At 43.2% G+C, this 14452-nt stretch overlaps 1 protein-coding gene across 1 annotated transcript in view; it reads left to right on the top strand.

The window, feature by feature from the left end:
• Positions 1-14253, top strand: part of wdr19 (WD repeat domain 19) — a 42560-nt gene extending 28307 nt beyond the window's left edge. Inside the window, 8 exon segments of the mRNA XM_084319028.1 lie at positions 3667-3763; positions 4057-4181; positions 4621-4702; positions 4796-4946; positions 5474-5503; positions 5505-5595; positions 10035-10111; positions 13969-14253. Of these exon segments, the coding sequence (XP_084175154.1) occupies positions 3667-3763; positions 4057-4181; positions 4621-4702; positions 4796-4946; positions 5474-5503; positions 5505-5595; positions 10035-10111; positions 13969-14083 (768 nt within the window). The 3' untranslated portion in view covers positions 14084-14253.
• The last annotated feature ends 199 nt before the right edge of the window (positions 14254-14452 follow it).

Raw genomic sequence — 14452 nt, 5'->3', positions numbered from 1 at the left:
TGACTATTACGGCAGAATAAAATGTAACTGACAAAACTTTTTCTGCCCCACGATACGTATTGTCACAAGTTTGTATCAGGATATATTGAATATAAATATATTCTGCCATCCCTAGTGAGGTGTGTGTGTGTGTGTGTGTGTGTGTGTGTGTGTGTGTGTGTGTGTGTGTGTGTGTGTGTGTGTGTGTGTGTGTGTGTGTGTGTGTGTGTGTGTGTGTGTGTGTGTGTGTGTGTGTGTGTGTGTGTGTGTGTGTGTGTGTGTGGTGTGTTGTGTGTGTGTGTGTGTGTGTGTGTGTGTGTGTGTGTACTGCCCTCTCTTGGTCAACAGACTGAATAACAGGAGGCCATATTGCTCTCTGTGTTCCCCGTCCTCCAGCCTCTTTCCTTGTGTGCTGCTGTTCAACAGTACTGTGCCATTTAACAGTGTGGGATTTGTGTAAATAGCTCTCATGCAGATCCTATGCAGGGTAGTCAACACGCTTCACTAGAGTTGCTGGCAGGGCAGTGGAGCTGCAGGGGGGGGGGGGGGGGGGGGGGGTGCAGACCAGAGAAAGACTTTTTACATCAGGGTCCCCCATTTTCAATTCATCATAACATATATGACACACACGACATACAGATAGACAGTACTGCTACATCTATACATTTATGACATACCAGATTTACAAATACAGTACTGTTTGTGATACAAAAAGAGTTTAAAAAAGAGAGTATATACATTTGACGTAGAAACTGTACATTGGAGGAGGTTGGGTAGGTGGGGTGGGGGGGGGAACTGTACATTGGAGGTGGTTAGGTGGGTGGGCTGGGGGGGGGGGGGGGGTAGGCGGGGTGGGGGAAACTGTACAACTGTACAAGCAAAACTGTACATTGGAATATCGACGAAACCATACTTGGTTCCAAGAGGAGGGTCTTGTGCAGTGATGCCACAGATTACTTGTAAAAGTAATCCGATTATTACTGATTACTCCTTTAAAAAGTAATCCAAGTTACTTTACTGATTACTTGATTATCAGAGTAACTTAGTTACTTTGAAAGTAACTAGGTTACGAAGTCGTCGTCGTTCCCCCAACAGTTTTTTTTAAACGCTTTATTGAAAGTGCATAAATTGTTTTTAACTTGTTTCTCTGCACATAACGTAAATTGTTAAACTAGTGCTTCAGCTTCTGTACCATCAAGTATGGTAAAGCAACAGTCTATGATGCTCACAGCATTAGAGCAGCCAGCCAGTGGTTGTACAAAACCAGTGTATCTATTCACATCTAACAAATGCAGGCTGAACTATTCAATTATATCAACTGTAACTATTAAATTGTTTTTATAAATGTCTCTCTATAAACATACAATCAGTCTCTCTTTAACATGTAAATTAACTGTAAATCTGGCAAATAAGAGCTTTTGCTCTGCCACCATCAAATATACATTAAGGGACTAAACACGTTTCGCAATTATGCCACAACAATGTGGAACGCCCTACCCAAAGCTGTAAAGGAATGTGAATCCCTGCCCACATTCAAAACCGCCCTTAAAGAGCACCTACGGGAGGCTGCAATTCGAACTGGCCACCATAAATGCCCAAAACCCCCACCACCTCCTAATAGACAGTCTCCTCCCCACCGCATGTATATATTCCCTCCCCGCCGTATGTATATTTCCCTCCCACCCACCCACCCCCTCCTAATGTACAGTCCCCTCCCCATCATATGTATATACTCTGTCAGGATCTAGGGGTAACAGTACTGTATATTTGAATACCGCCTATGTCACAAATGTATCAGTACTAAATACCTATATGTCCCTATGCCATAATGTTGTGTATGTCATAAATGTCTATATGAATTGAAAATGGGGGACCCTGATGGAAACAAGACAAACGTCTTTCTCAGGTCTGCATCCCCTTAACAATTGTATGTATTGAGCCGTACTGTATTGTACCCATTCTGCAATCTGTTAAATAAAGTTTTCATTCATTCATTCATTCATCAATAGGGAAAGTCCTCCTGTACCTGAATGAATGAATGAAAACTTTATTTAACAGATTGCAGAATGGGTACAATATACAGTACGGCTCAATACACACAATTGTTAAGGGGATGCAGACCAGAGAAAGACGTTTGTCTTGTTTACATCAGGGTCCCCCATTTTCAATTCATAGTCGAAGCGTCGGCTAGTGTTGTGATTCCAGATGCTTTCAATGCAATTGGATGTGCTGTTTTTAGCGGTAGACAGTATTTTGACTGAGGCTACGTTTAAACGAGCGTTTTGGGGTGGAAGTCTGAACAGAAACCGCAAAAGTCTTCTTGCGGTTTCACTTCGTTTAGACAAGCGTTTTGTAAATGAATTATCAGACGAACATAACAACGGAGCCCTGCTGTCACACGATTGGCGCATATGTCACATGACGTGCTGTGAAGACCCGCCCTACTCTGCCTCTGATTCGCAGACTGTGGATGGGGAATGTGATTGGGCCAAAGCAGAGTCACTCACAGACAGAGAGTCCAGTCACGCCGCGGGGACACATTCTTGTGTAACCCTTTCACTGCCACACCACGTCACTCCATAATAATAATAAGAAAAACAGCTCAAAATGTATTTTTGACTGTCGAAAACGAAATAAAATACTGCATTCCGCCTGCATTATGAATTTATGATGAGATAGTAACGAAATAGTAATGCACAGCCACTTGGACAAGTAACTGCAATCAGATTACTGGCTTTTAAAGATTAACGCGTTAGATTACTATTTTCGGGGGAAAGTAATCAGATTACAATAACGCGTTACTTAGTAACGCGTTACCGGCATCACTGGTCTTGTGTATTCTTGGGTTAGGTCATTTACTGTACATTGGAGGGGGTTGGGTTAGGACATTTACAGGGGCGTGTGTTTGTGTTTCACACACTCCTGCGCCGCAGTCCCTCTCTCTCTCTCTACCAGGGAGAAGCCCCGTGCGTCAGGTTGTGTGTAAAATGCGTGTGTGTTTGTGTTTTCCCACACGCGCCGTCAGGTTGTGTGTTAAATGCGTGTGTGTTTGTTTCCCCGACAGAAGCTCCTCTCTCTCTCTCCCCCTCTCTCGCTCGCTCGTTCTCTCTCTGCCTCGCTCTGTTTGAGGAAGTGAAGATATTTCCACTCGCTCTGCTGTCGCTGTCAACCATAGTTATGCAAATCAGTACCCTATTCACGTCAGCAATACCATCAAATCAGAACGGCTTAGTTGAGTGAGGGAAGATCTCGTGAACTCGAGACTAGACTGATGAGTCATTATGGTAATTAGAGACACAGACCCATTGATACTAACCCCTATTGCTATAAAACAATGCTAAATACTGGAAAAAGCCATTTATAATGCATGTCCCCTTTAAGTTTGACAGTTATTATTGAGAGCTAACAAGTTTGTCCTCCAGCGATGTCATCGGAAGACACGTGTTGTCTTTATTACAGCTCAGTTAAATGATGTAGATGAAAAAAAAAAAAAAACTCCATCATTTTATTAACTTTCATTAACACAATGCAAGGATTCATTTATTGAATGTGTACTACATTAGATTTCTCATTCGATTTAGAATCTGAATTGTTAGACCCCTATGCAAAAAGTAGTGTTTTCTACACACCTGGAGTGCTGAGAGAGAAGGAGAGAGGTAGAGCTGACCTGTGTCCCCCCCTTCCCAGGACGCCAAGTACCTGTTCCGTCTCTACATGGCCCTCCAGCGCTACCCTGAGGCCGCGCGCACCGCCATCATCATCGCCAGGGAGGAGCAGTCTGCAGGTACTCTCACTCTCACTCACTCTCACTCTCTCTCACTCACTCTCACTCACTCTCTCTCTCCTGGAGAAAGGCTGTTTTTACATTGTGCTATGTTGTGTTTTCTGTTTAGTTAACTCCTGTGTCTTTACATGGTTACATTATGTTTTCTGTTCATTTAATTCCTATTTTCTTTATGTGCATTATTATTATTCCTTGCTTTTGGTTTTCTGTAAACTCTATTTTAGATCAGTGCTACAAAAGTAAGGTTTTTATTACTATTCGTTATAATTACTGTGTGTTTGTGTCTGTAACAGGGAACTATCGTAATGCCCATGATGTATTGTTCAGTATGTACACGGAGCTGCAGACCCAGAAGATCAAGATCCCTGCTGAGATGGCCACCAACCTCATGATCCTTCACTCCTACATCCTGGTCAAGGTCCTCACTGCTATCCTTACTATGTACTGAGTCATAAAGGTCCTTTCCGCTCTGTTAGCTACTGCTTTATCCATTCCATCTTTACTATGTACTGAGTCATAAAGGTCCTTGCCGCTCTGTTAGCTACTACTTTATCCATTACATCTTTACTATATACTGAGTCATAAAGGTCCTTGCCGCTCTGTTAGCTACTGCTTTATCCATTCCATCCTTACTATGTATCATGTACAATCTGCATGGCTGAAACTACCAGCTGAATAATACAAAATACTGTGCCTTTTTCTACATTCACACTTGTGGAAATTATGATAATTAATTGAACACAATTTCGTTTTTATTTTCTTTGTCCTTCTACCTTTACACCTTTTGTATGTTATAGTGGCCTTCATAGTTTCATCATCACTCTAATATGCTTTTGTAAATGGCCTGTTCTCTGCAGATCCATGTGAAGAGAGGGGACCACCTTAAGGGCGCCCGGATGCTCATCCGCGTCAGCAACAACATCAGCAGGTTCCCCACGCGTGAGTCAACACATAGTATTCATTCCCCTTCATTCTAACTAAGAGTTGTGTCCAGTCTTGATGCTCAGAAATAAACGATGTGCGTGTCAACAGACATCGTCCCCATCCTGACGTCAGCCGTGATCGAGTGTCACCGCGCTGGACTGAAGAACTCTGCCTTCAGCTTCGCCGCCATGCTGATGAGGCCAGAGTACCGCAATAAGATCGACCCCAAGTACAGGAAGAAGATCGAGGCCATGGTCCGGTGAGCAGCCGCATGGAAACAATCTCTCTCTCTCTCTCTCTCTCTCTCTCTCTCTCTCTCTCCTCTTCCTCTCTCTCTCTCTCTCTCTCTCTCTCTCGCTCTCTCTCTCTATATATCTTTCTTTCTCTCTCTATATATATATATCTTTCTTTGCTTGCTCTTGATCCTCCACTCTGCTTTTAAAGACTGGAATATTACAGACATAAACAAACCTTTTCCAGCCACAAAATACAACAAATACAATAAAAAATTTTGATCTGCTGCCTAGTGTTAGTCATGCAACGAAAGAATTAAAATATGGCTCCATAGCTTTTTTTTCTTTGCTACTCATTTATTTATGTTTGGATTACGGATTGAGCCTTACATGTCCATGTTTCTTTCTTCCACTACCCCTCTGTCTCCTCTTTGTCTCACTCTATATATCTTTCTCTCTCTCTCTCTCTCTCTCTCTCTCTCTCTCTCTCTCTCTCTCTCTCTCTCTCTCTCTCTCTCTCTCTCTCTCTCTCTCTCTCTCTCTCCACCCCTAGTCGTCCAGACACATCAGAAGTGGACGAGGACGACTCCCTGTCCCTTCTGTGGCTTCCAGCTGCCTCAGAACGAGCTGCTGTGTGTCTCCTGCAAGAACAACCTGCCCTACTGCATCGCCACGGTAGACACACACACACACACACACACACACACACACACACACACACACACACACACACACACACACACCTCACTAGGGGTGTAATGATCTCAATCCAGAATCTAGAATTCAGTTCAATACAGTGTATCTAAAATGTAAAACTATTGACGATTCCCTGGGTCAAATTTCTTTCTCTTGGTGGTATGGTATGCGTAGAGGATGACATCTTTTCGGGATTCCCACGGGATGGGAGTCAATTTCACTTTGAATCATGTGATTGGGCAGGACCGGGAGTAAAAGTCAACGGGAGCAGAAGGGAGTTGGAACTATGACAACAAAATCAACGGGATTTGGACGGGAGTGATATTTGAACATTTCTCACCCTCGTAGTTTTCATTCAGTCACCAAACACTGCAGCACAAGCTAACTACACCGGAAGTCTAGTACTGCATCCGGCATGCAACACACTTGTGTGTGACCTCAAGCCTGTTAGGCTGAGCAGAGCGAGAGTAATGGAGGCTCGTATTGCAAACACTTCCATGGCTGGTCAAGAGCGGTTAAGTCCGAATTGTCACGTAAGGTTAAAAACAAGGACCCGTCTGTCAAACTTAGAGATTTCCAGGAAATATGCACTTTGTGAAAGGTTTGCGAGAGTCGAGTGTGACGGTGTCGACACAGAATATGCTGCTTGTGTTATGTGTACGGTCTTAGTGAAATACACAAGTGAGTCGGGTACGAGTGGCCTCAAAAGGCAGAAATGCCAAACGCCAAAGGCTGCCGACAATCAACCAAAGATGACTGCGTTCTCCAACACACAAACACACACACACAAATGTTACATTGTTCTTGTGTGACTTTGAGTTCTCCAACACACACACACACACACACACACACACACACACACACACACACACACACACACGCACACACAAATGTTACATTGTTCTTGTGTGACTGAGTGAGTTCTCCAACACACACACACACTCAAATGTTATATTGTTCTTGTGTGACTTTGTGAATGTGACATGTGTTCATGTTGAAATGTGCTGCTGATGAAGTATTATTATTCAATAAATACAGTGCAATGTTAGATGTAAATGTTTGGTGGTTTTATATTTAACTAAGGCAGACATGATGTGACCCATGTACTGCATATTTTATGCTGAGGAAGAAAAACGGAGCAGGATTGGGTGGGAGTAAACAGGGATGGGAGTGGGATTCAATAAAAGTTTGGCTCTGGATTGGGATCAGTCCTCTGTGGGAGTGGGGGGGAGTGGGATTTTTTTTTAAACTCTCACTTGGCCCGGAGTCAGCATTGCCCTGCGGCTTGTGCCGGTCGTCATACTAACTCGTTTGGCTGAGTTAGGGGGAGGGAAGTCGTGGGTGGTAATCTGGCGTTGTGGACAGCGACGCCTACAGGTCAGGTCTGGGCGCCTGCTCAGCGAAAGGCAGGAAATGGTGAAGGCAGCGTGACCTCCCACGCGTTACGCTTCACCAATGAGAGTCCTCGCTGCCAGGTGAGAAGAGGGCCACTGGCTGTCTCCACATGTGTTGGAGGAAGCATGTGGTGGACTTCAGGGTTCCCTTGTACCGACCAGTAGGAGGAACATGCGCACAACAACCAGGTAGGGGAGGGGGGAATTGGCATAACGACTAAATTGGGATGGGGAGAAAAATTGAAAAATCATGCGGAGAAAAAGAGGATATAAAATAAAAAAATAAAATAAAAACTCTCACTTGGGATTGGGATGGGATGGGATTCTTTTTGTGGGAGTGGGAAGGAGCGGGAGTCAAAATCCACTCACATGTCAGCCTCTATGGTATGGCTACTGCTATTAACTCATTCAGCACCAGCGTGTATCCCCATCCCTGTGGTCAATGGGCCATGCTTTAAAAGATAGGCATTTTCACGATGCGTCACATATATCTATATTCTATATTATAGCTATGGAAACTAAAAATTGTAAGTTTTTCATGTATAGGTTTGCGTGTTATCCCGTGGTGAATATTGTATAGTTTCAGTGTGATCCGGGCTAATTCCTGGAAGCTGAGTTATGGAGCGCTATGTGCATTTTGTGAAAATCGTTTGCGTTGCTCGCCTGGACACGATACTATTTCCAAATCAAAGGTATATAATAGGTATTATGTTTCATCATGAAGGCATCAAAGGGGGGGGGGGGTCGTTTTGTGATGCTCTGATTGTCAGCAACGGCATACCTTTTGGAGTACGTAACATATGATCGTTGAGATCTATGTGAAATCATTGTAGGATCAAAGTAGGATTGATGTCATATAGTCCTTACCTTTGCTAGGAGGTATTGCAAAAAGAATATTCCAATTGTCTGATCGCAATTTCCAGTATTGATGTCCATCGGGTCCCTGACATGAAATGGGACAAATTATGCATGAAGTGGTGCTGGACGCGTTCCAAGAATGAAGCCTTTTACTTGCCCGGGTACCATTTCTCTGCCCGGACCGCGTCTAGTTTTTTACAGTTCTATTTTTTTCCAGTTCCGCGTTTCCACTGACGTTTCTGGTCGTGTGACATGTGCTGCCAATCGTGTGACGCCTGTTTCTTTCACCGGTTAAGCTTAGGCACTCTTTTGAAGTTGGTTAAGGTTAGAGTTTGTCTTAGAGCAGGGCGATAGAACACCAGCCCTGATTCCAAACTCTAACCTTAACCAACTTCGAAAGAGTCGCCTAAGCTTAACCAGTGATAAACTAGGCGTTAGGTAGTTTGCATGCTGTTCGAGGAGGAAATGGGCAAAGACACAGGCGTCACGCGATTGGGCGCACATGTCACATGACCAGAAATGTCAGTGGCCAATCAGATCGCACAAGAAACGTCAGTGGCCAATCAGATTGCAGAACGCGGAACTGGAAATGGTAAAAAACTAGACGCGCCCGGACCATATAAAATGTAACACACAGTGTGAAATAAGGTTTCAAAGGGTAGGCGATACTGCCACCTAGCAGGATTCGGCCGGCATTGCAATCTCGGGGTCTCAGAATGAGTCCCAATGATACACCGAGGTCCGTGAGAGTGTATAGAATAAAAAAAAATGAATAAAAGAAAAAACGATAAACGATCGAAAACCCGACTATACTCTGGTTTTGGTGCTCAACGCATGGCGAGATAACCCGACTATACTCGTGATTGGCGCTGAAAGTGTTAACATAATATCTTGAAATAAAATATTTATTTCTCTGAGCCAAACCAAGCTGTGTTGAATAATATCATTTATGATTAGAGGTCCTGTATGTAGTACGGAGGAAACATTTTAACACTTTGGGTGCCGGGAGCCGTCTTTAGACGTCTTTGCTGGCCATGCTAAAGTTGCCGGGGGACGCTGTACGTTGTCTTTATATCAATATTTCAAAAATCTGCGATCGGATTCATAATGTCCCTCCGCTGGCCTGAGATCCACCAGCAGGACCCACTGAGCTCTCTGGCGGTTCAGGAGCGCCATCTGGTGGCCGATCGGCGCAAGCGCTTAACAGGAAGCGCACTAGAGGTTTTGCTAGACGTCCGTATTGCTTCCGGCCACTCGGTACATGTCCCGTGACTCTAGCTCGTCACTCTACATAGCGATCGATTGCCAATAACTCGATAAACAACATGATTTGGACGTATATACCATTATACAAGCTGGAGATGGACCGGGTAATAATATATCCCATAATGATAAAATTTCTACTCGACGATGATCGCCCAACGGCGCGCAGAGACTGGGGTGAGTTTCAGCGTGTAACGTTACCGTCTTCGATAATAACTGATATTATCAACATTTGACCCACATTAGATGATTGGTATAACGCTGCCCACGGAATTATAAACGCCCCCTCGCCCATCCGGTCAACATCAGATGACGTGTAGTAACTTCTAGAAGTACGTCTAGTTGGAATTTTTTATATCGCGCTGATTGCCATCAAACTGTATTTCATCATCAATATAATGCATTTGGGGCTATATATCACGTTCTGGAGAAAGCTGCAGAAAGAGATGAAAACATACTTATACATTAGACCATACTTTACTATGAATATGTGAATGAAAAAGTTTAACGTTGCTACACAATGAACAATACATATAGGACTTTGAATGGGCCCTAATAATGGCAATGTAGCAATAGAATTTAAAAAGTTATAGCCCTGCAAAGAAGGGGACTTTCTCCATAGACAAATAGCGCTGGCAATCTATGGTATATCATTAATTTAACCTTAGGCAACCAAAGTGTTAACATTAAAATCGAGATGGTGACCACCAAAATCTAAATTCATATTGATTCTGAAGATGTGTGTAAATGGTTACACCTTCACACCACACAATGAAGAGAATACATGAGAAAAGTTCTACCTGCTCACATGCAGTAATAGTTTCCTGTCAGTGATATCATCTTCTGCCACGCGTCTCTAGTCTCGGATGCATCGTCCCCCAACACCCTGTTTCCTCTCCGCAGGGTCGTCACATGCTGAAGGAGGACTGGTCTGTGTGTCCCCACTGTGAATTCCCTGCTCTCTACTCCCAATTCATCCTGTGAGTGAACACGCATACAATCACACCAACACAGTTCAAAACAGTAGTAAATATAAACGTGAACAACTCTCCTCCAAAGCTAGAAACCAGAGGACTGGAAAGAAGACAACTGGAGTTGTTACATTGATGTTGAATTGAATACTGACCATTTTTTACATCCAAATTATGCTTTTTTTATCCACTTCTTCCTCCTTTTTTTCAAATTTTCTCACATCCCAATTTAGCCGTGCCAATTCTCCCCTCCTCTGTCTTGATCGTTGCTCGCATGTGCCCCCCACTGGCCGATTGTAGGGAGGATAGAAGCCCATCGCATGTCCCCTCCGATACATGTGTAGGCAGCCAGTCGCATCTTTTCACCTGCCAGCGCGGACTCTCATTTGGCGAGGAGTAACGTGTAGGAGGCTCACACTGCCCCCGCCATTTTCCTGTCTCTGCTGTGCAGGCGCCCCAACCGACCTGTAGGAGTCGCTGTTTACAACGTCCAGATTACCACCCATCGACTTCCCACCCACTAACTCTGCCAATTGAGTTAGTATGATGGCCGGCCCAAGCCGGAGGCAACGGATTCGATACCGGTGTCTCATGTGTTGGTGACGAGCGCAATGTCCGCTGCGCCACCCAGCCGCCCCAAATTATGCTTTTTATATTGTGGGACTAACAGTTAAAACCCAGAGAATGTGCTCAAAGAATCACTTAGAGATACTGTCACACCCATGTCCCATACACTGTCAGTGGAGCAGGATTTCTCTCTCGGTTACATCATATTGGGTCTCATTCTCCAACGGACTTACGACAAGAAATTTGCTCTCAGGGCCATTTGAGACATCTTAGGGCCGGTTGTGGGATTCCCCAACCGTCCCTAAACTTGGATTCGGCCGTGGCTGAGAGCAGGATTTAGGAGTGCTGAGGAGCACACTTAACTTGACAGACTGGTGTGCTCCGTGTTCTTAAGGGCTTTATTTGGGAGGAATCATAGTAATTCCTTCATGTCAACCCTACAGGCCTCATTGGAATTAATAAATTAATCAGAATTAAAAGAAATATGACTATTTGTACGATAAGAAATTACGCATTTGATGTCGGAAAAATAAATCATATGGATTAATCTGATCACAGGGCAGCTGGATTAACCATATCTGAACCAGCTATTTTGGACAAATGTATAATTACTTAATTACTCAGATATTCAAACACAATTATGCAATTATTGTGAACTGATTGAAAATAATAATTATTGAATGCCTTCTGTGGAATTTGTATTCCTTATTTGTTAAATATCTGTTTAATTGATTAATTATATATTTGAAATAATGCAGGTTATAGCCAACATGCAATATATCCCATTGATTGGTACAATGGGACAGGCATTTGTTTTATATAGCTATAACCTGCATTCTTTCAAATATATCATTAATCAATAAAACAGATATTGGAATACACTATGTAGCCTACGTGTCTAATGAATGTTTCAAGTTTCAAGTTTCTTTAATAGTTGTCATACAGAAGTACAGAATACTTTTATACAAAATGCTTCTTACTGTTACGCTCCAGAGACTGTGCAAGACAAGATAAGTATGAAATAAAATAACATAGTATAGCATGTAAATTAGAAGTAAAAAAATGAGGTCACAGTGTTCAGTATAGACATATGTACAATGTTCGATGCAGAATAGACGTAACTGAGTTACCATATAATATACAATATACTATGCAGTGTACTAATATACAATACTATATAGTGCAAGGCAGAAATGGGATGAGGTGCAATTTAGGTACAATTTACAGTAGGTGTACGATTTGTAGTGCAAATCCTTTATCAATAAATATAAAGTGTGTTTGTGTGATCTAAAGTGTGGAGAGTGGGTGCTGCAGTGTGTTGTTTGTTTAAGTGAGTGTGGGTGTGTGTGCTGTTTGCATTTGATGGTTGTTGCATAGTGTTTATTGTTCGTTTAGCAGCCTGATGGCCTGGGGATAGAAGCTTCTTCTGAGTCTTTCTGTGCTCGCCTTAAGACTCCGGTATCGCTTGCCTGACCGCAGCAGTTCAAAGAGGCAGTTGTTCGGGTGGCTGGAGTCCTTGATGATTCTCTTAGCCTTCCCCCTGCACCGCTTGTTGTAAATGTTCTGGAGGGTGGGAAGCCCCCCTCCAATTGTGCGTTCGGCTGAACGTGTCACTCTTTGTAGTCTGCTACGGTCTTGTGCAGTGCTATTCCCAAACCAGGAGGTGATGTTGCCAGTCAGGATGCTCTCTATTGTACATGAGTAGAAGTTCCTAAGGATCTTCTGACTGACTTGGAACTTCCTTAGGCGCCTGAGGAAGTAGAGGCGTTGTCGTGCCTTCTTCACAACACTGTCAATGTGTGTGGTCCATGTCAAGTCCTCGGATATGTGGGCTCCGAGGTACTTGAAACTGTTCACTCTCTCAACCGGTGCCCCGTCGATGCTGAGGGGGCTGTAGTCCTTGACCCCCGACCTCCTGAAGTCCACAATCATCTCTTTTGTTTTGCTGACGTTCAGGGAGAGGCAGTTCTCCTGACACCACTGTGACAGATTCTCTACCTCTTCCAGGTAGGCCCTCTCGTCGTTGACAGAGATCAGGCCCACCACTACTGTGTCATCAGCAAATTTGATGATTGTGTTGTTGTTCCGCTGTGCCACGCAGTCATGTGTGTACAGGGAGTAGAGGAGGGGGCTCAGAACACAGAATGAACAGTAGGCTTATATTATTCTAATTAATTGTTTAATTAGGATTTAGTAGATACTATATATATGCTCTGCCCTATACGTACAGTAAGTATAGTACACATATTAAGGCCGCCAGAGTCAGGCAGCGGACTGGTGGACTGTACTACTATAGGCAGCGCAGTATCAGCACAGTATTTCCTAATAAAACAAGTCATTAGAATAATATAAGCCTACTGCGTTCATTCATTACGCACGTAGACTATACAGTACTGCGAGTGTGTGTGTGTGCACGTGCGCTGCGGCAGGTGGTCACGAGCTGTAGTAGCCTGTATATATGATGACAATACATTAATCTAATCTCATTTTGATCGGTCGCAAAGCGCTTCCGCCACCATTTTTACACGGCTTCATCGCATCAGTTGCATTTAATGAGCTGGACAGGTGTGTCTAAACTCTCGACTTATTGCGATTTCATTTGCACACGGCACAGAGCCTGGCTCATAAGGAGCTCTCGGAGGCGTGTCTTGTATGCAAATGACCTAGACGGGAACGTGCGTTCATAGTGACATTCCTCATCGCCGGCATCCCAGCTGGGATTGTTTGGGCCACTTAAGACAGCTTCCCCACGCGTTGGGGAATCAGGCTGTACTTGTCGTTGATTCTGTCTCAGTCGGTTCCAAGATGGTTGTCCTAAGAGAAGTCTTTGGGAAATGTTGGAGAATGAGACCCATTGTTCTTAGCTTTATAGAGATTTGTCCATATGCACAGGATTAAGATTGATCATAGCAATTACGTCTGATTTATTTAGCACATAATCTCACACACACAAATCCGAAATCTCTTGGAATATGGCCTCCGGTGATGTCATCCTTGTGTTGTGTTAATTACATAATTTCATGGTGCTGTAATTAATACAAGGATTCAATGTCCCCGATGACATCACCGGTGGCCATATTCAAACTAATCTACATAACTGTCGAGCTAAATTAATCTGTGGAAGAGTGTGTTTAGAGTTTTTGGATGTGTGTGAGATTTATGTGCAAAATAAATTTGTATTGTTTGTGCCTAAGAATCATAAGTGAATTAGGTTTTGCCTGTTTAATATGAAACACGACCAAAAGCTTCAGTTGAATCAGCGATATAGTAACAGAAAGGTGTTATTTCTTTGTGTCCAGGCTGCTGGAGACGGAGAGCGTGTGTCCCATGTGCTCAGAGACCCTGAGTGTAAACCAGGTGAAGAAGATCTCCGACTGTTCCAACTATTTACAACCTGATGAGCTGGAACAATGATATGAAATCATTCTTAAAAGATGATACACAAATGTACATATTTATTCATATTATTGTGCAAGAATTTTGGGCAACAGGTTTTTGTATCTTGTAAAGACTTGGAAGATTTTAACAATTTTGATATTTATATGTATGCCGATATGTTTATACCGATTAAATGTTAATAAAATTAAGAGTGTCTGAAGGATGTGATGTCAATTTCAGATACAAATGTAGAAAAACATTTAGAAATGTATACATGCACTTGTTACAGCTCTGAAGATGAAAGGTTCACATTGTTACTAGTCAGCAATGTAGCCCACTAAATGATGCTAGATACACAAGTGAACAGAGTTATTCTATTTGAAAGAAATATATTATTTGCTCAGG

The sequence above is a fragment of the Notolepis coatsorum genome (genome assembly GCF_963971535.1).
Source record: "Notolepis coatsorum genome assembly, chromosome: 7".
NCBI lineage: Eukaryota > Metazoa > Chordata > Actinopteri > Aulopiformes > Paralepididae > Notolepis > Notolepis coatsorum.
This window is presented reverse-complemented; position numbering and strand designations above follow the sequence as displayed.